Raw genomic sequence first — 22721 nt, 5'->3', positions numbered from 1 at the left:
TGAACGTTCACCCTCAGCTGGACCTAGAAGCACCGACTTCCTTCAAAAGTTCCTCCAAGGTAACCAGAGTTGAGCCCTTACTGAGCAGATGGCGCTGAGCAGATGTGTGCTGCTCCTGAGGTTCTGTAAGCGCTCTTATATTTGTTGGTTTTCAACCAAGTTTCCTGTTTCCATCTGTGGCCACTCCTCCAGCAGGAAGTGGGTCAGTGGGATTCTTACACTCAGCTAATTTCACACTCACTTTCTTCTGCAAACTTGCCCGATGTGGCCTTTTCTTGCTCAGCATCTCCCTCCTCTTTGCTTAATTTGCTTGCCTGCCTTGTCCCCCCACCTGCAGTCTCTCTCTTTGGGATGTGATCTCCGTGTGTGTGTGTGTGCACTGACAGCCCGGCAGGTGTGTGCAGGTGTTCCCTCCATCACTCAGCATCACACAAACCTCTCCCCGCTCCCCCTCCGACACACACTAACCCATAAAATAACACACTTCTCTGTCTTCCCATTCAGAAACTGCCATGCCTGTCCTAATGGACTTAATGCAATACCTGTTAACATCAGAGTACAGAGAAACAAGTGTATTTAAGAAAAACAATGCTTTTATTTACATGTGGCAGAGGAAAATGCACAACATTAAAAATCAGGCACAGAATTGCCATTGGAAATACATGTTGAGCAAAATGTTTCATAAAAATAGTACATCAAAAACATTTTTCAAAAAACGCGTCATTTAGGTTGTAGAAACGACACTATCAGCGAAGGCAAGTTGTGTTTTTTTTTCTTTTTGGTCAAGCTCAAGTGGTTATTTGTCGTCCTATAATACACATCGACTGCCGAAAATGTCCGTGGCACGGAGGGAAGAGGGCGACGAGGGTGTCACCTGTCGTCGAGGTCACAGCTAACGCGTCTCTCAGCGCCCTGCCTCCACAGTGCACCATGCACAGACAGCTGTCTCAACACTCACACTTGCTCATACACACACACACGTCATGTATGTATAGTGTGGTGAGGAATGACATCTCCACATACACAGACACGCTCACAAACACACCCAAGCAGCTGCAACATGGCCAAAGTCCCGGACCGGCCGGCACCAATGGAGTTTCCTGGGAATTAACTGCATGTCCAGCTGCCCTCAAATAACACAAACACCCACACACGCACTGGACAGGATGCAGCAAAAATGTGCTGCAGATACCAATATGATTGCAAATCTGGCAAACCTACAAAATCCAGAAATTAAGGCATTTAAGAAGTCATATCATAGCTGCAGTTGGCACCAGTCTCCAGATGTCCTTTGGGTGTGTTGTCCAATAAGCAGTCCTAACTGGGCGCCATCCAGGGAATGTGAGTCTATGAGGCAGGACAGCATCCAGAAGCAGTGTGTTTGTTCAGCAGGGACATGCGGCTGAAAGTCCGCGAGCAGGAGCTGCACTGGTACTTCTTCACTTCGGAGTGGGTCTGCAGGTGAGCACGCAGGTTGGAGCGATCAGCAAAGGCCCGGTTACAGTGTTGACAAGCGAAGGGGCGCTCACCTGGTTAAAGAGAAACACAGTCAGCACCAGCGAAACACTCAGGACATTCACAGGCCGAAAAGTTTGTCCTCTGGTCATTGTTTTTCAAGTGATCTACAGATAACTGACAAAAGAGCAGGAACACCCCCCGAGTGACTTAATGCAGATTGGCCTTTCCATGCAGATTCAACTGTGAGACTGAGATTAGATTGTGCTCCCCTAAGCAATAACATTTGCTCACACATCAGGAGACATCAATGAATATCAATGAGCACAGGGTGCAGAGAGCTGTTACATTAACAGGCAAACAGAGCCTGCAAATCAATGGTCACAACAGTATGGAAATTTAATGCGATTTAAGCTTGAAATTTACCTGTATGGGTGCGAATGTGGCCCCTGAGCAACCACGGTCTGGAGAAGGCCTTGCCACAGGTCGGGCAAACACAAGGCAGAGTGTGTGAGCGAATGTGCATCTTGAGGGCTCCCAGGCTGGTGTACTCCTTAGGGCAGTGTTTGCAGTGGAAAGCAGGGCGTGCCGAGACCTCTGTGGGTAAGGAGGGAGTCTGCTGCAGCGGGACAGCGGAGGGGATCTGGTGGTGGGACATCTGATGGTGGGACAGTGCTGAGAGGCTGCTGTACGTCTTACTGCAGTGCAAACAGTGGTAGATGTTCTGGATGACGTCTGGGCTGGGGGGATCTGAGGTACGCCCACCATCCTCCTCTTCATCACCACTGCTTGAAGGGGAGCTGCTGAGGTCCAGAGGACCCAGGGGCGATGGAGGCAGAGACACTGGGGTGACCGGGGAGGGCAGCGCAGGCAGGTTGTCCACGCTGAAGAACAACAGCTTGACGGGGTGGCAGGTCAGTGCAGAGCTGTTGTTCTGTGTTGGAAGGTCAGCCCGAGGAAAGCTTTCTGGGACAAAAGCTGGCAACACAGAGAAAATTAAGTCAGGTGGGTTTCTCACCAAAAGCAGCAGATAATCTCATAAAACTCTAAACTTGTTTGCATTCTTGGTGTCATGTTACTGCCTGCATTCATCACAGGCTTTACCATAACTTTCTCATCAACAAACCTTCCAGATGACTAGAAACACATCAGAATGTTTTGCACCCTGTAAGCTGCATGTAGGTGACTTCTATACATGGCTCTGTCCTGTGCCTGCAGGTAACAGGATGAAGAACTCCTGGCTGCAAATCAGATGTATGAATTCAGTGAGGAGGAAAAAACTTACCGGTTTGGCTCTCCAGCTGACTCTCCCTGTAATATGGTTTCCTGCTGGAGAAATACTTCTTGACAAGAAATGACCGAGGCATGTTGAGCTTTCTCTTCTCCGGCAAAAGAAGGCAAAAATTAAAAAAATAAAATCTAATTATTTCCACGTCACCGGGGCGCACAGATCCAAGCGCGCTTCCGAGAGTTTCAGTGGGACGGAGAAGCAAGCTTGAAGAGATCTGCAGGTCCTGCACCAACGTTGAATGTATCTTGTCAAGGAGTTGCCTCCTCCTCATATAGTAACCAGCGAGGAGAAGCAGTGGGGTGGGTGGGCACATGTCCGCCCAAAGACACACCCCGTGCGTGAGGGCGCCACCAGCCCCAATTAGCATAGGTGTCCAGTGGTGCCAAAGGGTGCTGCAAGGCGCAAACGTAATTGCGCATTTCACGGCTTCAGTGGCCCATTGCTGAGCTATAGAAATACGCTATTGTCATTATAAACGTCATGGGTTGACTGGTCATCTTAGTGTTAAATATCAAAATGTCTCATTACCTGAGCAAAAAATGTGCACACAAATGCGTTTCTGACACGCACAAAACATACTGAGCCAAATCGAAAGGTTTTCAGAACAACTTTCTGGACTTTATTGCTGTCAATTAATTTCCAAAATGTGTCACAAAAAGCTGGAGCGTCCTCTATCGGCCCTCACTGTGAGGTGAAAAATCTGTTGGAGGCATTCTAAACAGTGATTCTCCATAGATCTACTTTTTTCCAAGTATCGTCCCAGCTGCGTGAAGTTTCGCTAAACAATACTGGTGAAGAAGATTGTCTTAATTTAAGCACAATAAATCACACATGATGCATTTGTCCGGAGTTGTTTCAGGTTTTAAATTTCGAGGTTTTATCTCGTTTCTTTAAAGCCTGTGAGCAACTGTATAACTCAAAATGAAACATTTGCCAGATAAAAATGAAACATGACTTCCTTTCTCTTGTGTTTGCGTATCTTCTCCTTCATTCTGTTGTTTTATTTCTGTTTTATCTTCTCTTGTGGCGCTTCATCTGACTGTTTCAGTGAAGTATTACTGTTACATGCGTTTGACTGGGCTTCTGTTGGTGCGCGCAAATCAAAAGCGCAAGAGTCAAGAGCCATTACGCATGAATGCCACAGTCGTTAGTGGTCCTGTTTAGCATTGCAAAGAGAGTCAGACGCTCCTTTTCGGCAGCGGTGATGGGGCTATATGCACCTGTCTGAAGGCGCCATTGTCACGGCATGCCCAAAAGTTCACACATTGTTAGAGCGCTTTTTGACGCCGACGCCACGTAGACTGGAGGTCAGAGGGGGGCAGGACAGCAGTAAAAACAAAATGCAAATAGCGAAGACACACGTGAAAGTAATCTGTGTTGCAGGCTCTGCTGCTGAGTTAGGTAAAGTTGGAAAGTTAGGCTCTTATCAGATATAAGACGGTTTTGGTCTGGGATAAGGATCCAAAACGGTTTCAAAAATAATACTAGAAAAACTGTCCATTGTTTTGAATTTGTTTTGTTGTGATAGATTTTTTAACAGATAAAAATGATCACCCACTGTTTTTAGGTACCCAGTTTTATTACAATTTTAATACGCATAAAATAATAAAAAATCCTTAAAATTTAAATTTTTGATTTAGCAGCAAACAAAGAGTTGTAGTATAACCAGCAGGAGACAATTGATGGCTCCGGTGATTTTGGTGACTGTACAGTGTGTAAGAGTGAAGCTATTGAATTTTAATACTCATAAAATAATAATAAAAATTCCTTAAAATTCAGATTTTTAATTTAGCAGCAAACAAAGAGTTGTAGTATGACCAGACAGAGCCCATTGAAGGCTCCAGTGATTTTGGTGACTGTACAGTGTGTAAGAGTGAAGCTATTGAATTTTAATACTCATAAAATAATAATAAAAATTCCTTAAAATTCAGATTTTTAATTTAGCAGCAAACAAAGAGTTTTAGTATGACCAGACAGAGCCCATTGAAGGCTCCAGTGATTTTGGTGACTGTACAGTGTGTAAGAGTGAAGTTATTGATTTTTTTACTAATAAAATAATAATAATAAAAAATAAAAATTCATTAAAATTCCTATTTTTAATTTAGCACCAAACAAAGAGTTGTAGTATGACCAGCAGGAGCCCATTGATGACTCCAGTGACTTTGGTGACTTTACAGTGTGTAAGAGTGAAGCTATTGAATTTTAATACTCAAAAAAAACACAAAAATTCCTTAAAATTCAGATTTTTCATTTAGCACCAAACCAAGAGTTGCACACCGCCAGCTGCGCATAGACACCAATGTTATTTCTGCAGCTTTAAAGACAGCGACTTTTGATAAAATTGTAGCACATTGTCTGGCTTACAACGATTTGAAAGAGGTATTGTTTATGGTTTGACAACATATATCTCATGAGTTATTGATGCCGGAAGTCCGAATCTGTGAATATCTTTCCAACTTTACCTAACTCTGCTGCTGAGGATGATCCTTACCGGGAGAAATGGTGCTGGAGAGCTTAAACTAGCTGTGACAGAGCAAATATACAGTTGACATTAGGGCTGTGGTAGTAAGATTATCTGTGGGAGTGTGTTCTTTCCACACCATCTGCAGAAATCATGACAGCATAAAGCATCCACCTGACCTCCTACACAGAGAGAGATTGTCGGAGGCTGTAAGAGTGAAAACAGCTGATTACACACTGCTGAATTTGCACTTCTTGCCACAGTTTGAGAGGGTGGCCGAAGCAGACAGTTTGTGTTAGGACAGGGTTGGGGTTGAGGACATGAAGACATGAAAAGTTTTCTGCTCTCAACAGATGTTCTCTTCTCTGTGGCCTCAGGGATTAATCAGTCAGTGTTTCCCACAGAGGCTGCTGAAACATCATCAAAGCACAGATACAAATCTTCACTCAGTCTGATTTCATCAAGGTTTTACTTCCTGATTGTCGTACATACAGCAACAAAGTGGTCGTCAGAGCATCCATCATCATCATCAATTCAGCTCTCTGAAAGTTTTTGTTAAAAAAAGAAAACACTTGAGAGGTTGCATGAGAAATATTACAGTGCTGGTGCAGTTTTGTTATTTTCCTAGCTGGAAGTGGAAACACATCTTGCCTGCTATAAATCTTGGTAAAAACTTGAATTAGTTGTAATTTATTAATTATAAACATGCACATGAAATTAAACAAAATGTGTCACACTTTCAAGAATAATTTATCAAATCATACAGAGCAGCTAACAAAAACAAAACTCTTGGGCATCATTCTCAAAAAGAAAGTCACCGTAGTGGGGTTAATATGCCGTTAAACAGTTTTCTGTTTGGTTTATCAAAATCTGGACTATTGCCCTGCGATATGGCTCTGTGCTGTAAAAATGGATGTGCAGAAACTTCAGCCCTGATCTTTTCTTCCTCTGAGACGCAAAACATTGTTGTTTCTGGACAATAACTTTTACCAGGCACTGTTTCTAAGCTGATGCAGGACAATGGATAACCCAGGCCTGATGCTAGAAAACTGCTCTGTCTACTGAGGATTTTCAGTGGAATCGACTCAAATAGCAAGCATTTTGTTCTTGGCATTTTGTTACAATGCGTGTGCTTCATGCTACAGATGGCAGCTCATAAAAAATATCAAATAATATTAGAACCTCAGAGGAAACAAGAAGAAAGCACTGTAAGTTTCAGGGGCATTAAAATGCAAAATTAAACTGTAAAGGGGAACTTTCATGATTTTACACTTCAAGTTGCACAGTGCTGTGTAGCCGTAGAGGGGAAAAAATTATAAACTGCCTCAAGTGATATAACCTGAGTCAGCATCAGGTGGGAGTGAAGAGTTTGAAACTATAAAATCTGTGGGAGTGCAGTTAGAAAGTTTCCAGACCTTGTTTTTGTTTGAGGCTGGTGACCTCAGGCTACATCAGGCATTCTAAGAAGAGCTCAGTCATAAAATAAGTCATGGATAAAGCTGGGGTGGAACAATAAAGAAACATTTTAAGGATTTTTTATATTGTATTATTCTAATAATAAGCAGTTTTTGAGTGTTTTTGCTTTAACAACTTCAACTAATTGTCCACTACGATATAAAATCCTGCACAACAATGGCTAAAAATACAAAAAAGTGCAACACAAACCTACCAAAATTTCCATAAAACATTGCATTTAAAAAAAAAAAAAAGCATAATTTTTGCACGAGTGACCACAGGTGTTATCAACCCAACAAAAAAAATTATAAAATGCTGGCTTACATTTAAATACTAGTCCACTATCTGTGAGCACAATTGCAATTAAGCAAGATTTTATTTCACATGACTGTTAAGTTAGAGCCACTCATAGCACAGGATTATTTACTGAAAAGGTAATATGATTACTGCAAACAATTAGTGCTACACGAAACCATAACTTCTTTCTGCTTTCATACAGGCTCATTTCTTGTTTTAACTTCTCTCTTGAAATTTGAAAATAATTTCAGTTTTACTTTATCTCACAGTGTATTTTCCGCTCATTCTTCGTGTATTTTAGATCAAACCTGAGCTGGTGAATGGCGACTGTCTGAAAAGAAGCCAGCTCGTTAACACCTACAGTGATTGTACACGTTGTTTCTCAAGTGGACTTTCAAACCGTGTTTTCCATTATAAAATGCCTTGATAGGTGCTGAACAATAAGGTGCATTGTTACTATTCAGTCCATTCAGACTGCAGGTAACGGCCACTTGAGTGCGTTTACATTTGTTCTGTATGCAAATTTGTCCCCCTGACTGAAGAAGAGGCACAGCATCAGCCTAAAGACTGCACTGGTTCAGAGAATAAAGCAGATTTGTCAGTATTTCATTTTAATCAGAGAGAAAGCGGATAAATCACAATCAGTCGCCACTGTCAGTGCTGCTGTCCTCACATGAGTGATACTTTGGCCTGAAAATGTCTAGACTTTCTGTTTGAGGCGTCTGTGTGTTTGCAAATTTGTTGCCTGATGTATTGCTATATCTTGGCTGGTTAAGAACTGTCAGACAGCTTCTAGTGTGTGCACATTGTTTGTACTTTTTTTCTTGTCATTACATGTTTGTTTGTTTGTACGTATGGACCGGAGCATGTGAGCGCAGCCCTGCAGAGGTCTTTAGGAAGGAGATAAGATTATCCCAGAGGAATGCAGAGCCGGGCATATGAACACAAACTCCCACACACATGCTCTGTAGTTTGTACATTCTCAGCTCAGGTCGCTTGATCGATCACACGTGTTGTGGTCAAAATCACTTTGATGCGAACGTTGGTTCCCAAACTGGCAAAACAAACATCAGTGAGGAAGTGGGCGGCTGTATGTGTAGAACAACAGCCAAATGTGCTCTAAGAGTAATTTAGAATTTGTTTAATCAGCTGAAGTGAGATAAAACTGTTGCTGCTTGTACTTTATCATTTCCTGTGTTTGATAGTTTTTGCCATCACTAAACATATCATGATTGTCAGATTGGGTCAAACTGAAGAAAACTCCTCCCCCACCTTCAGTTTTCCGTGATTTTTTAGAGTTTTTTTTCCCTTCCTTCCTGTATCTGATGTTGAAATACAACATCAAAATTACGGATCAAAATTACTACCACAGATTATGAGTTTGTTGAGTTTAATGCAAATTTAGTGACCGAAGTCTGAGGAATCACAAGTAGTCCATTTTTTTAGTTTTTGTTTTTTAAAGGTCAAATTATTTGATATTTCAGTCTCATAAACAATGTATGAAACGCACAGCCAGAACTGCAGATACTCAAACTATTATATGTCCAAAAAAAGACTCCCCTTTTTTTTTTTTAACATATTTTGTGTTGTATATGTTAATTTAAAGCTGCTGTCTGCTGTGATGTGTTTACGGTGTTTGTGCAGACATGAAACTAGTAGTTAACACAACAAAAAACATCTGAATAAACACTGAAACAACATATCTGGTAACATTTCAAATATCAGAGTTAATATTGTTGAAATAAAACACTAATTCAATAGAAATGTATTTTTTCTTGCTATTTATTAATGTTTTAAGTATTAATACTTGAAAAGGCTAGCCCATTTTTAAAAATTACCTCTTGTTCTCATTCAAAGACGGACATGTGTATGCTGCATTATTACTGAACCATATCAAATCATACATCATAGGCACATGTGTCTTTTGTACACCTATCACCACCAGATAATTAAAAAAAACATAATCATATTTGATCAGAGCTCGGCGGTTTCAGGACGGCCTAAACAAACACTTGACGAAACAGCTGAATGAGTTACGAACAAAAACTCTTACATCTCACTCAGATGGAAACATTTTCTATTTTTATACGAGGCGCTGAAAGTCCATGTTAGCTCACAGCACCGTGGACATTTGACATGCAGAATGTGTCTGTGTATCTTTAAGTCTTTCTTCCCATATGGCCATGCATATTGAATTTTCTATCACTGACACACAGTAATGACCTGTTACAGATGCTAACGGAGGTGGAATTTGTTCAGATGTATTGTGTGTGAGTGAGTGTCAGTCTCTGCTCTAATCTTATCTGCACTACAGTCCAACCACAGGCGCCCTTTGATGTAATGTATGGTTCATGAAAGGCTGTGCTGTGGAGACCGCATGAGAAAACTTCTGCAGAACTTTGGTGCAAAATGACTGCTGACATTTTAAAAAAAACATGTTGGGAGCTTGGATATTTTAAACATTCTAGCTCTTATAAAGTGTATTTGTAAGTCTTGTTATTTTCTTTGCGTTGTCTTAATGCGTTTATGTGTTATGTCCATCACTCCAGTTACAGTTACTGTTTAAAGCTGCTACACAAATAATGACTTCAAAGTTTTCTTTAAATGGTTTGTAAAAAGAATAAATATGTGTGTTGTTTTTGTTTAATATTACACATTGTAGTTGTTAGTAATGTTCAAAATTTTAGGTATATTTTTTTTTATTTGTAAAGCAGAAATTACTGGAATTTTTACTTTGTTAGATAGATAGATAGATAGATAGATAGATAGATAGATAGATAGATAGATAGATAGATAGATAGATAGATAGATAGATAGATAGATAGATAGATAGATAGATAGATAGATAGATAGATAGATAGATAGATAGATAGTATTACAGCCTAATTAAATTAGTCTAAATAAATCTAGACAAAGGAAAACAAAGGCCCTAATATTTGAAATAAATTTTTAGGATTTACAGAATTAAACCCATCACAGTATCACTTCTGTTCTTTTTTAATTCTGTGTTGTTTATTCCACTGATCAGTCAATCCCAATCTGATCACACAATCATTATTTTTGTCAAGTAGTGCCAACACCTGCCAAAGCCAAAATTTAGTGTTTCCACGTCTCTGCCAAAATCAACCTACAAAGAAACAAACTGTAAAAATGGCGCCACCTATTGTTCATATGGTGAAATGATCCAGGTGTGGACTGGGGCAAAAAATCAGCTCTGGCATTTTTGGCCCAGACCGGCCCACAACATTATCGGTTGACTGAATCAAGCACGAATTTTTGAATGACAAAAAACTGACAGAGAGGTCGGATTTTCAGAACAAATATTCAAAAACATCCCTAGAGACCTATACAAACTTGTTGACAAGTTGAAAAAAAAACAATTGCAATCCAGTAGAGCGGGGGTATTCAACTAAAATTCAAAGTGGCCCAGTCTGAGAAAATGTATTAAAGCAAATGTCCGGAACATCATAATGCAAAACTGAATGAGTGCGATAGTTATATGTCTGTATAGCTATATGTCTGTTTTTGCATTCTTCATATGGGATGGAAATAAAGTAACGTTGGTTTAGCATGTCCATCAAAGGCCTGTAGGTGTGAAGCAGGAAGCCCTCCACAATGAGGATGTGAGTCTCCTCCTCCTCCTTGTGGTCGGACTTCGGGACGATCTCTGTGTCCAGGGTGTTATTAACGCCATGAGACTTCTCAAACTTCACCGGGTTCTCTCGCCACGCATAGATCCTACTCATCATGGCGTCCATGTCCAGAGCAGTGATGATATCGTACTGCTTAAAGCCATCTTCACCAACTTCAATCTGATCTTGGGGCCTGAAGAAGTCATCCTGATGGACCATGCAGCAGTTGGGCAGGTTCTTGATCAGGCGGTTGGTGAGGGTGGTTTTCCCTCCATCAGTTACGCCGCCGATGCCGATGATGTACTTCATGTTCTCGGATTGGTCAGAGCTCCGAAAAAGGGTCAAAAACGTCAGCAAAAACTGGGTCTAGAGTGATCGGACATGGAAGAAAGCTGAAAAAGTGAAGGTTGCAGCAGTAAACGTCACCTACTCGAGTTCTCCATGGCACCTGAGTTTAGTGAGTAAAGTAAGAGCAGAAAGGGAGCTGCCACTCGGATGGGGTTCTTCCACCCAGAGAGGACCTCTTTCTGCTGTCGCTGCTACACATACTGCCCTAGTTGAGGTTCTAGGTGGAACATTCCTTTTAACCAGCCTCTCAGGTCTATATGAGGATTTTGGATGGAATCCTCGGTTAAACCAACATTTTAGGTGCATGTCCAGGGATTTTTGGTGGGATGTTCCTTTAAGGTGGATGCATGAGGATCTTGTAAGTGGAATACTTCCTGAAACCAACCTTTTAGGTCAACATTCAAAGATTTAAGGTGGAATATTCCTTTAAACCAACCTAAATTTCATATTTTGATCATTATCTAGTGAGGAATCTCAATCCAGACTCCTCATAATGACATTTGAGATTTATGCTGCTGTTATTTGTTTAGTCCAGACTAAATGACATAAATCCACAACTTTTTGAGGGGGCACACGGGGTGGCCAATCAGATCACAAATGTGGGGGGGGTCCGGCACTGAATTGAACACTTCCACATTTTTTCCCGTCTTATATCTTTCCCCTCATATCCCTGCTGCTTAATGGGAGAACTGAGCTGCAGGTTGTCCTGTCAGTATTTTGAATCGTGGTCAGAATGGTGTCAGGGTCGTTCTCAAACACATTTGGAGCTCTTTGGTCAGTCTGGTACAGGCGTGAACTAACCATGACGTCACCCGTTGGTTTCAACGCCGAGAAAATGAAGCCCGGATTTTGCTACTTCATGGTTGCCGTTTTGGACTTTTTGGAGCCAGTGACGTAAAAAGCGTCATCAAACAGGCTGGACCGGAGAGCAACTAGGGGCAGGATTGGCTGAAGACTCTCTTATCCCGCCCACATTTTACCACAGAGGCTTCTGTTGCTGTCTATCAAGTATAGCCACGCCCCCTGGCTCCAGCAACTTTTACGATTTATTTAAAATTCAGTATTGATTTATTTTAAGATCGGCCACCTGATCTCTCATTTTGACCATGAAAACTATCGGGGAAAAAAATCCTGAGCTGTAGAAAATCAGTCTATCAAATTTTATTTTTTCCAAAAATGGAGCAAACGCTTTTTGGAGCCAACCCTAGCGGACGGCGTGATATTGCAAGTTTTTGACACTTCCGGGTAGGCTTCAAATTTGGACCCAGATGCTACGTCCATCTTTATATACAGTCTTTGGTCTGGTACGATATTTAGCTTGGATTATATTCATAGTTGAGAAAACTGCCTCATAGCTGTATGTTTAGCCCAACATAATCAGCATGTGCAGGGCTACTTCCTTCTCGGTGTCACGTTAATTGTCTTTTCATCTGCTCTTTCCTCTTGTCTGCCCTTTACCTCTGAACTGTTTTCTGCACGCTGAGCTTGCTTAGCGGCTACAATGCAGAGATTTCATTGGTTGAGTAGCGTCACGTGGGATGCCTGAATTCGTATGTAATTGGTTTGTGTGTTTCCTGAGCTGATAGCCAACGACGTAAACACGGGAAAAGAATTTTAAAATGTTATTACAATTTACTGATTACAGGTCCGGAGGAACCTGTTGACCAGCCCCATTAGACACCAGCCCACCGGGGCAGTGCCCGGTATGCCAGTCCACCCTTTAACTGATCTAAGGAAGGAGTAATTCAGACCTAAACCACAAGGGGGCGACCAAAGATCATTAATGTTGATTTACAGGTCAGTAGTTATGTAAGAGGTCAAACACAAAGTCAGAGTCCCTTCAAAAATATACAATAAAACACAGCAAGATACATACATCATGGTAAACGCCCTGAGCAGTGAGACTTTTACTTCTTATCATCACTCTGATCTCTTCCCTCATATTTCCTGTTGTCTGTATTTATCAGTATCACTCAACATTTTCACAGTTGTGACATTAACTCATATGACTGAGTTGTAGCAAATCCTTCAACCTGATGCACACCGGTTTGCAAGCACAGACATCATGAAGGAATTAAAGAGAGACACTTGACAAGACGCATTCCTTTGTGTCTAGTCAAGTGCCGAACATAGTGCCTTGTCGTGCCAAGTGCTGAATGGAGAAAAGGTCACGTTTGTTGAGATCTGGCAGATCCACGTGAACCTGTTGTTTGTTATGACTCAACAACGAAACTCTCCGGTTGGAAAATTCATTGGGCAGCATAATAACTTGGAGGTGTATGACAAAAGAACGAACTTCATCTGTCAGGAGAAACACACCAGATTTGTTTTCTTTTTTAATTCACTTCATAGAAATGTCATGGCTTTTCTTTGTACATCCATTGGCATATCTTTCTTGCAAAACCAATTACACCTCACTGCAAATGCTTTGAACTCAGATATTTGAAGGTTGGGGCCTTTAAAGTTGACCCGTGGCGACATGATGTTGATTTTGTGAATATCTTTGTTTCTTAAATCCCTTGTTAGACATTTTCTCTGCTGAATTTGTGGTCTTTGTGTTTCTTTTAACCCTCCTATTGTCCTCATTTACGGGCACCAAAAAATATTGTTTCCTTGTCTAAAAATAATCCGAAATTTCAGCAAAAAAATTCCTCAAATTTTTGAAAGTTTGTAAAACATTCAGGAAGAAAATTATAATAATTCCTTAAAAGTTTCCCTTAAAAGTTTTATTTTAAAAATCCGCCAAATTTGGCAAGAAAATTCTTGTAAATATTTTCAAAAAATGAGTAAAAATCTTCCAAAATAATCCTAAAAATATCGAAAGTGACTTTTTTTCGACCAAAAAATGTTCAAAGATTTTACAAAAATGTTGAAAATGTGGACATCAGGAAGTTCACTGTGAAAACTTTTTTTTTTTCCACATTTTCAAACTTTAAAACAGGTCACTTTTGCCCCGCAGGACAAGACGAGGGTTAAAGGAAACTGGGACAAGTTTTGCAGTGATACGTATTACACGCATTCTGCAGTCAGTCCAGTTGAAGGCTGGATCTTCAGACAGGAGTGACTGATGTTTCTCCTCCTTTACCGCCTTCAGGAATGTTAGTTTGACACCTGGGTAATGGATATGTGATGACTATGTAAAGGTGGATGCTAAATGACGATTTTAGGTCATAATGTGCAGATGTAGTATGTGGGTTAGGCGGTTGCAGATACATGACTCGAACACGCAAAGGCTTGACCCTAGAGCGGTCTTGTTTCAGGGCATACAGTGTCCTAGCCAGCCTAGACTAACTTACTAAAAGCAGATGACATTAATCTATGTCAGCTTGATTTTTTTTTTCTGGGGTCGCACTATATGTTTCTGTGTGATGCTTTTTATAATATTTTACCCAATTCCAAAACCAGAGTTGCCATCAGGGTTTTTGACTGTCTTCTCATTCCTGCCAGTAACCTGAAACCTCTAATTTACAGTAATCTTTTCTGCAAAGTAGTTTTGTCTGTAATTCAATGGTTAACTAAAATTGACAATAAAGAGCAACACTATTTTTTAGAAAACATAATTTCAAAGAATTCAGTTAACAGTATTAAAGTATAATCATAATCAAATGCACAATATTTATATATAAAAATGCAAATCATGCATAGATTAGATCAGAATAGCTCACATAAATGTCTCAAGAGCACTATTATCAGTAATGTCTGCACAAGTTTAGAATAATACATGAGAAACAGCTATAAAGAGAGAACACTTGGTCTAGTTCATGTTGGGCACTAAAAGATGTAAATGAGATGTAAGTGAGCAGTGCACACACCACAGTACAATGTAGGGAATTCACTGTGGTAGTTAATTATTTCAATGTGCAAACACAAGCAGCACATTCAGAAACTTTTAACGTGTCCCACACTTCTGCATGCAGATCAGTGCGTTGACCACACGTTTGTAGATATTACGGGTTTGGTTAAAGAAACGGGGTCAGTAAAGAGCAATAAACCAAAACAACCTACTTTAAACCTAAAACTAAAAAGCTGTTCCTCTAGTTCATACCAGCTGCACAGAGGTTGTGGCTGTAGGTCCCTGAGGACGCTCAGTCTTCAGACTAACTGAAACACAGAGATGAGTTTTAGGGGTCTAATCAATGACAGGTGAGGGACTTTAACTTTACATTATGAATTCAATTAAATTCATATTATTCTGTAATTCTATGTATTGGTGTCTTGTTCCTCAGAAATCTGAGACATTTACCATGCTTTTCTTGTCTGCATCATACATGTACTTAGAATTTTTATCAAATTTGCACAAGTTGCAGAGATAACACTACAAAACAAAACTTGTAAAATTCAGCAAATTTAACTGAATTTAACAAATGTACAGTAGCTGAAACACAATCAGGACTTGAGCTGATTTAGTATTGATTATGAAAACAGATGAAATGAAGGCCAGGCATCATGCAGATGTCTTTTGAACATTTATTTCCCCCTCAGTCTTACCAGCTTATGCCATGAAAATTACAGACACAATGATCACACAACAAACATTTCAAAAATACATTGTTCAGTTGTTTTAAAAATAGTCTTTCAAGCTAGTTTCAGGCAGTAGATTGGTCCAAATGTTCTAACTTGCAACAACAATGCATTAAACCATCCATACAAAAGCACTTTGACAAATATCACAAACAAATATGAAACAAGTAAAAGTTAAAAAGGTCATAAATTACTGTGTGTGCCTCTCAGACCGTGCAGAATAGTTATTTTGGGCCGTATTGTTTTTCTATGTGGCAATGTAGGACTTTTACCTCTGCAGTCATATTGCATCAGACCCACAATTGCCACAGGTGTGCCCTGTAACTACACTGTGTTCATGTGATCTATCTTCATTACATTTTAATCAAGCATTAATTTTCGAGTTGTATATTTTCAAAGTTACCTCTTTTTAAACATCTTGTTTATTGAATTTTTAATGGCCATATTAATTAAAAACATTAATGAACTTGTGAAAGAATATTAGAACAAACATGTACTAGATATCTAAATAATAACTATCTTTTGGACAGTTACATAGATGTTGGTTAAATAAGGTTGAAGTCATGTTCTCAGAGGTTTTGGTCCGGAGAAGATCACTAAACAGCAAGGTAGACTACAGTGAGACTGGTTTGTGTATTTAACATTTATCAAACTGTGTAACATTTTAAAAGCGTATTTTTTCCATAGAGCGTGTAGATTTTTCTTTGCGTGCAAGCGACGTCAAATAAAAGCAAAGTCAAAACGAGTGGAGATGCCGGGGATTGAACCCGGGGCCTCATACATGCAAAGCATGCGCTCTACCACTGAGCTACATCCCCTACTGGTTCAGATAGGAACAGTCATGTATATTTAAACGTGAGCAAACAGTCCCCGTGAAGGATGTTATATCTGTAAAAGGAGACGATATTGAGGAGGTTATTTTTATTCTGACCGAGGCCAAGTTATGTAATTCAATGTCCCAACTTTAACCTCCTCACCACCCTTGACCCATCTCTGTGTTTCATATTTTGTGACGAAGTTATCAGATGAGCCAATAAAAAGCTCAGGGGGATTCTGTCTGTTTTTAGTGGTGGATTATGAATCCAAAGGCAGAATTAACGTCAGGATGTATGAATGGGGGGGAAAGAGTGCTGCACATGTAGTTTTTTTTCTAATAAATCCTTGCTTGGTGTTATTTTTAGCCTACGGGTCCTGTTTTGGTTTCAGTCAACATCAGAGCAGGAGGCTCTTCCTCTTCCCACGCTAACGGCTAAGCAAATAACAAACTGATGGGGATGAGCTCTAATGCCAAGCAAAAAACAGGCAGCTGAGTGAATTTACAACACAACATGTCTGAGATACACTGATTCCAAGACAAGTGGCCCAACATCAGTGCTGCGTCCTCGTCCGAAGTACCCTAATCCTTTGGGGAATTTAAAATAGCTCCCCTCATTAAGTTTAATAATATCCTCCAGGGGAGCGTGAATGAGGGTCTGTCGTCCCCCGCTGGAGAACACAGCGTGTCCTCACTCAAACTGTGTTTATCAGAGCACCCCTTGCCAAGGACACCACTTCCAGGCCCTGTTTGCTCTGGCCTTGTAGGGACAGGCCCATGGGATGGACGCATGGCATGAGGGCTGACAGAGGGGAGAGAAGAGGTGAGAGACTGATGACTTCTCAGTCTCTGTTTGCAGATTCCTAAAATCAGGGCTGCAGAGGGAGGGACTCCGGCTAACATCAGCCCTATTGTTGTTGTTGTGTGAATTTGGATCGGGGACGAAAAAAAGGCACCCTGCTGAGTGTGCACTGAGTAATAAGGAATAGTAGACAGGGTTATGTGGTCAGGGTTATCTGGGGACTGTAGAGTGCTGTATGCAATATGAGATGAGGAGGAAAATTCTTTATCTGAGGCCACAGACCTGCAGACGTTACAGTGAACAGTATCAAGGGAAAAGACTCTGACTTTGGTTTGGAGTTTCAAATATTCCTGTCATTGTATGTAGTTTTGAATTTGCCCTTTGCCCTTGTGCTCTTGTTTAGGCCTGGAAACTAATGTCTCTTCCCAGAGGTGAAAGAGGTTTCAGATCACTCACTTGAATAGCAGAACGGCAGCACTAACACTCCACGTCTGAGTGAAAGTAAAAAGTGGCTGTTTATAGCATTTGCTTTATAGAATAAAATATGTAATCTATAAAAGATATCTGGTATACTTGAACAACATCTCACGAGCTAGCAAAGGTAAAAGTGGGAATATTTCGCTGTTTTCTTTCATCATGCCATCGATTCGGAGTCCACAATATTGGACAAGTAGATCTAATAGTCTCAGATTATGGGTGAGCCGAAATCTGAAAAATAAAATGAAGCCATCATGAAAAGTCCCATGTTTGAACACACATTAAAAAAAAATTATAAAGCAAAGGTAAACTAGGGATATTTTGTGAACCATATGTAGTTCCATATCAGAAAAATGCCAAAACAAAACATGAAATATGCATCAATATCATACAATAATCTAAGTTGCACAGAGTTGCTGAGTTTGAAAATGGTTCTAAAGACAAGTAATATGGGAATGTCTTTCATTTTCAGGCCTTAATGTTGGCATGCCGTGTAGTTTTGTATGATTTCTTTTACAATTATCACTGCATTAGGTCATTAGGAAAACATCAGCATACTATAAGCATCGATCTTTTTTTTGGAAAATTAGGTTTTCCTAGTCTGGAATTTTCATGACTGGGGTTACGTTCAATAAAAACTTGATATACCTAAGTCAGCAACACTTCAGTGGTAAATTTATCTTCATGATCAGTATGGAAACAGTTTGATCGGATCAAAATGAGTTCTCTTGCTTTCTGCTCCACTGGGAAAAAAAAAACCTTGGCCTTCAAGAGTAATGTAACAAGCAGAGCTATGAGGAGAGCGAGTACATGTATATTTATAGTAACTGCTTAAGAGTTTACCTTTAAACATCTCTTCCAATAAGCAGTGGGGCAATGTTTTGAGCTGAATATGTGATATCCAAAGTAAGAAGCCTGTAGTTGAAACATATTCACCGCAGTTATATGTGGAAATCAATTTGGAAACAACATAACTCCTGGGATTTAATTTGAACATGAAACTGAAATATTGCACAGAACACTGGAACTGATATTGCACATAGAATTGAGAAAGTATTCTTGCAAATGATACTGGTATTATTGTTCATTGTTTAGTGTCCAGCAAAGCACTATTCTTAAAGTGTTGATAGAAAAATACACCCATTGCACGGTGCTTATTATGCTGTATATTGCAAGATTAAAGTGTTCATACAGACACATTTTACTGCCTTAGGTGATTGTGGTGCAGCTACTTTTAAAGACATTATATTCCTTTGCAGGGTTGAATGTGCAGATCATTTTAATTGATAAAATAAATTGATAACAGAAAAAAAACACAAAAAAATGAAAATAAAAATTATTTTATCTGACAGTTTAAAACTCACAAACATTCAGTTTAGCAGAAAACAAACTGGGCACAAACAATTTGACGGGCAAAAATCTGTGATTTTTTTTAAATATGCATTGTTTCAAATATGTCTACTAACTATCCAAATGATCTACAGTTATTTTTTGATTTTAATTAAAATGTTGATCCAGAAAATAGCTACTGGCTATAATGAACACAGTTACAAATACAGCATTTCTATCTGAAATGCATATGAATAGGAATATAAAGTTATGGAAATACATGTATTTCCAAAATGTTGAACTAATGTACAAAGACAAGTGGATTTTTGTTATTATATCCGTGTCCTTCAGTGAGACTTATGAATCTTGATGTCTTGCATGTTTTTGTTTGTCTCATTGTGTCCTCACCTCTTCATAAAATGTGGATTTTGGAAATAGTGATGTAGATCCAGGCAGAGAATTTTTAAAAAACAACAGCATACAAATAGCAGCCTCTCTAAGGCAAATTTTGAAGCTGTTCAAACATGATTATCTCGTTGTTTAATTCACACACAAACCAAAATGAAAAACATCAGATTGGGGTTTTAGATGGAGTTGCGTGCTTTCCCTTGAAGACTGGGTGCCATGACAACCCCACCAGTTGCTTTGCAAACCTCGAATTCACAACAAGATGCAAGGAAGTAGATTAATACATATAACATTGAACATAACTTCCTGAATGTTAGTCAGTCTGGTCTAAATTGAAATATCTAGCCATAAAATATTGTACAAATATTCATGATTCCCACAAGATGCATCCGTACGAGTTTCCTCTAGTGCTTCTGGGGCTTACATATTTGTTTTCCAGTGAATTATACTGGGATGATCGGAAATGAATTTTGTTTTTGACAAGTACAATCATGAATTCACAGACATGACGGAGGTCCTCTGCCTGTAGTGTATGCATGTCATTGCACTGCTGTGGATCATCCTTGTATCTTCTTCAGGGGCTACTGTCTTATCATCAGCCTGCAGCCAGCTATGCAGGGGCAAAGAGGCCTGGGATGAGAGGCACAAAAAACAAAGCCTACAGAGCACATGAAAATAGGGCAAACATAGTCGTACTGAAAGTCTACTACAACCGTAGTGTTTTGGCATAATTTTGAAACTCATAAAAATAGGATTTAAAGTAGATTCCTTATATTCAGCTAAATAGTACATCTAGTAGCACAAGGGAGAGCACATATATTATTTATGTTTTCTCTTCACATTTCATGGAGAGCCAATAAAACAGTCATTCTTGTCTATACATCCCATCAGGATCTGGTTTGTCTCGCTTAGGAACTTGCTTCACTGCATGTTTCAGGCGTCGCCACACAACAAGCTGGAGCTCTGAGTCAGCTGAGTCAACCTGTCGGTCGCCACGCCTCGTTCTTTAGCAAAACAGCTGTGTTTATAATGCACACGCCTAGGTCAGACTTGTAGCTGTGTCAGCCGGGGCAAGGACAGGCATGCTGTAAAACAAGTGCTGCATGTCACAGTCATAAACATGAACAGAGAGAGAGGCGGGGTGCACGGGGGGGACAGGGCAGTCGTGACCTTTCACCTATTTCTCCAACCAGCTTGGGAAACTGTGGGAATCCAGGCAACTTCAGTGAAAGCTCCAGCAGGGATAAAAGAACATGGAGGGGGGGAAAAAAAGAGGCAGACAGTGGAAAACCATAACCTCTTCTCTTACTGTGTCCTTGAGCAAGTCGCAGTTACTTATGAGCTGTGTGTGCTCACATTTCTTACAGGATAGCTGCTACAAATATCATATCATATCTGGTGTACACTGTGGCTAATGTGGTGCTTACTAAGTTCTACCAGGCCTGTGACTTCTTCTGATTAGTTTAAGAACACAAACATTACCATAAGCACAGATGCACAAAGTGTTCTTGCCAAATGTTTGTGTTCAGTGTGTCACAGGGGTTTGGATATCATCATCACTGCAGGGGGAATGTGTGTGTGCGTCCGCATGAGTTGCCTAGCACCTGGTAACTGTATAGGCCGAAACCTTATCGTCCTGACTTCAGAAAGCTCACACTGAACTCTTCGCTATCGTCTCTCGCCGGTGTGACAACGGCGTGACAAAGTCTGAAGCAGAAAAACGAGCTTCCTAATGAATCTGTATGAGACATAGGCATCTGGAGACCGCTGGGTGTGGTTCATTTGTTTTCAGTTTGCATTGGCGATACATAGCCACACCGCCTGGGTTGATTGCTCACATTCATGTGTAATATGAAACAGAAGAGGACATTTCCAGTCACGATCTGTTGATGTACACAAAAGAAATGTCCAGGTGGCGTAAAGTGGACTGTTTTCCTCTGTGACATAATCAGAGCATACTGAAGGTGCTCTATCATCTCTAGAACTACGGTATCTGTTTGACAAGGGCTTGACTTGTTGGACACAAACAACACATCTTATTGAATGTGGTGACGCCTGGGCACAATTTTTTTCCCTTTCAATCAGATCAAAAATAAATAAACATATGAAAAAGTCAAACTCTTGCTCTGATAACAACGATAAATGAGTATTCCATATAGAGTCTAGTGAGATAAATAATACTGGCAGCTGTGGTTGTCAGTATTTTTACAGAGTCACAAATGTAATTTACCTTACGGGCTATTTACTGTGTAATTGATTACACTATACAATAGAATATGAGGTTTACTCTCTAGTACTGTAGCTAGACTTTCTAATATTATACTGTATTTATATTGTATTGCCACTGTAATCAACATTACCCTACTTGTAGTTTTGTGTCTTGCTTTTGTCATTTTGTGCCTTATTTTGTGTTTTGTTTGTATTGTTTTGTTTTTCATTTATGTTCTTTTCTGTCTCATTTGGACAGTTTTGTCTCCTTTCTGTCGTTTTGTTTCTTCTTATGTGTTTCTTTTGCGTCTAATTTTTCTCGTTTTGTACCTCGCTTGTGTCATTTTGTAACTAGTTTCTGCCTCCTTTCAGCTGCTTTTGGTGTCTTTTTGCCATGTTGTGTCTAATTTTTGAATTTGTCTCTCATTTTATGTCATTTTGTATCTGGCTTTTGTGAGCTTGTGTGTTTTTTGCAGAACCATTTGTTCAGTTTACACGTCAGTTTTTACAGAAGCCTTACATTTACTGTCTGTTTACAGTTTTTAGCTGTACTTTGGAAAAACCAGTGAACTGCTGTTGAAATTTAGCTGGATTTTTATGGTAATTTATTACTGACAATGAGGGTGACCCGGCCAGTGTTGTGTCGACTGGTTAACATGCACAAAAGCCAAATGGCATAGCACAACTTTCGCATTAACTCTGCAGTAAATAGTGCCCTGTGTTCCTGCTTTACCACTGAATTCTCCTCCAACAACCAGCCCTGCAGGTGCATGCACACATTTATTGACATAAACAAGCATTTTGCCAACACAAGTGAGCTTTCAGCAGTCTGTGTTCACGCGCACTGCTGCAAAGACTTTAATAAAACACAACACAGGATGATCCTTCATCGTGAGAGACGCATTTGCAGAAACACAGGCACAGTTTTGTGAACCAGTTTGCTCAATCCGCAACAATAAAAGGAAGTGCATATCCTCAAAGCGTTGCAGGCTGCAGGCTGCAAAAGTGACCACCAGGGGTTTTCAAAGCCTCCAGAAAGCTCATTGGTTACTCAAATACTGCATTCAGAAAAAAGGAAACATGATTGGCTGGTATGAGTTGAGACGCAAGCAGAGGATCTTCCCACTAAGGCGGAGTGAAAAGAATGATGCTGAGGGGGAGGGGAGTGAGGTGTATTTACAAATACAATTTAAAGAAACATCAGTATCACTTGGCAAGGAGGA

The 22721-nt window shown here is 40.0% G+C and overlaps 1 protein-coding gene and 1 non-coding gene across 2 annotated transcripts; both read right to left on the bottom strand.

Moving 5' to 3' along the window:
* Window positions 1-571: 571 nt before the first annotated feature.
* Window positions 572-3201, bottom strand: snai1b (snail family zinc finger 1b). Its single transcript, XM_022190165.2, has 3 exons — window positions 2741-3201; window positions 1882-2433; window positions 572-1529 (listed from the first exon to the last, which is right to left on the bottom strand). Exons 1-3 carry the CDS (start codon window positions 3111-3113, stop codon window positions 1348-1350), a joined length of 1107 nt encoding a protein of 368 aa, XP_022045857.2. The 5' UTR covers window positions 3114-3201; the 3' UTR covers window positions 572-1347.
* Window positions 3202-16206: 13005 nt separating this feature from the next.
* Window positions 16207-16278, bottom strand: trnaa-ugc (transfer RNA alanine (anticodon UGC)). The gene has a single exon. It is a non-coding gene; the product is annotated as a tRNA-Ala (tRNA).
* Between the last annotated feature and the right edge of the window lie 6443 nt (window positions 16279-22721).

The sequence above is a fragment of the Acanthochromis polyacanthus genome, chromosome 6 (genome assembly GCF_021347895.1).
Source record: "Acanthochromis polyacanthus isolate Apoly-LR-REF ecotype Palm Island chromosome 6, KAUST_Apoly_ChrSc, whole genome shotgun sequence".
NCBI lineage: Eukaryota > Metazoa > Chordata > Actinopteri > Pomacentridae > Acanthochromis > Acanthochromis polyacanthus.
Note: the sequence above shows the minus strand (reverse complement) of the source record. Positions and strands in the feature narration are given on the sequence as shown.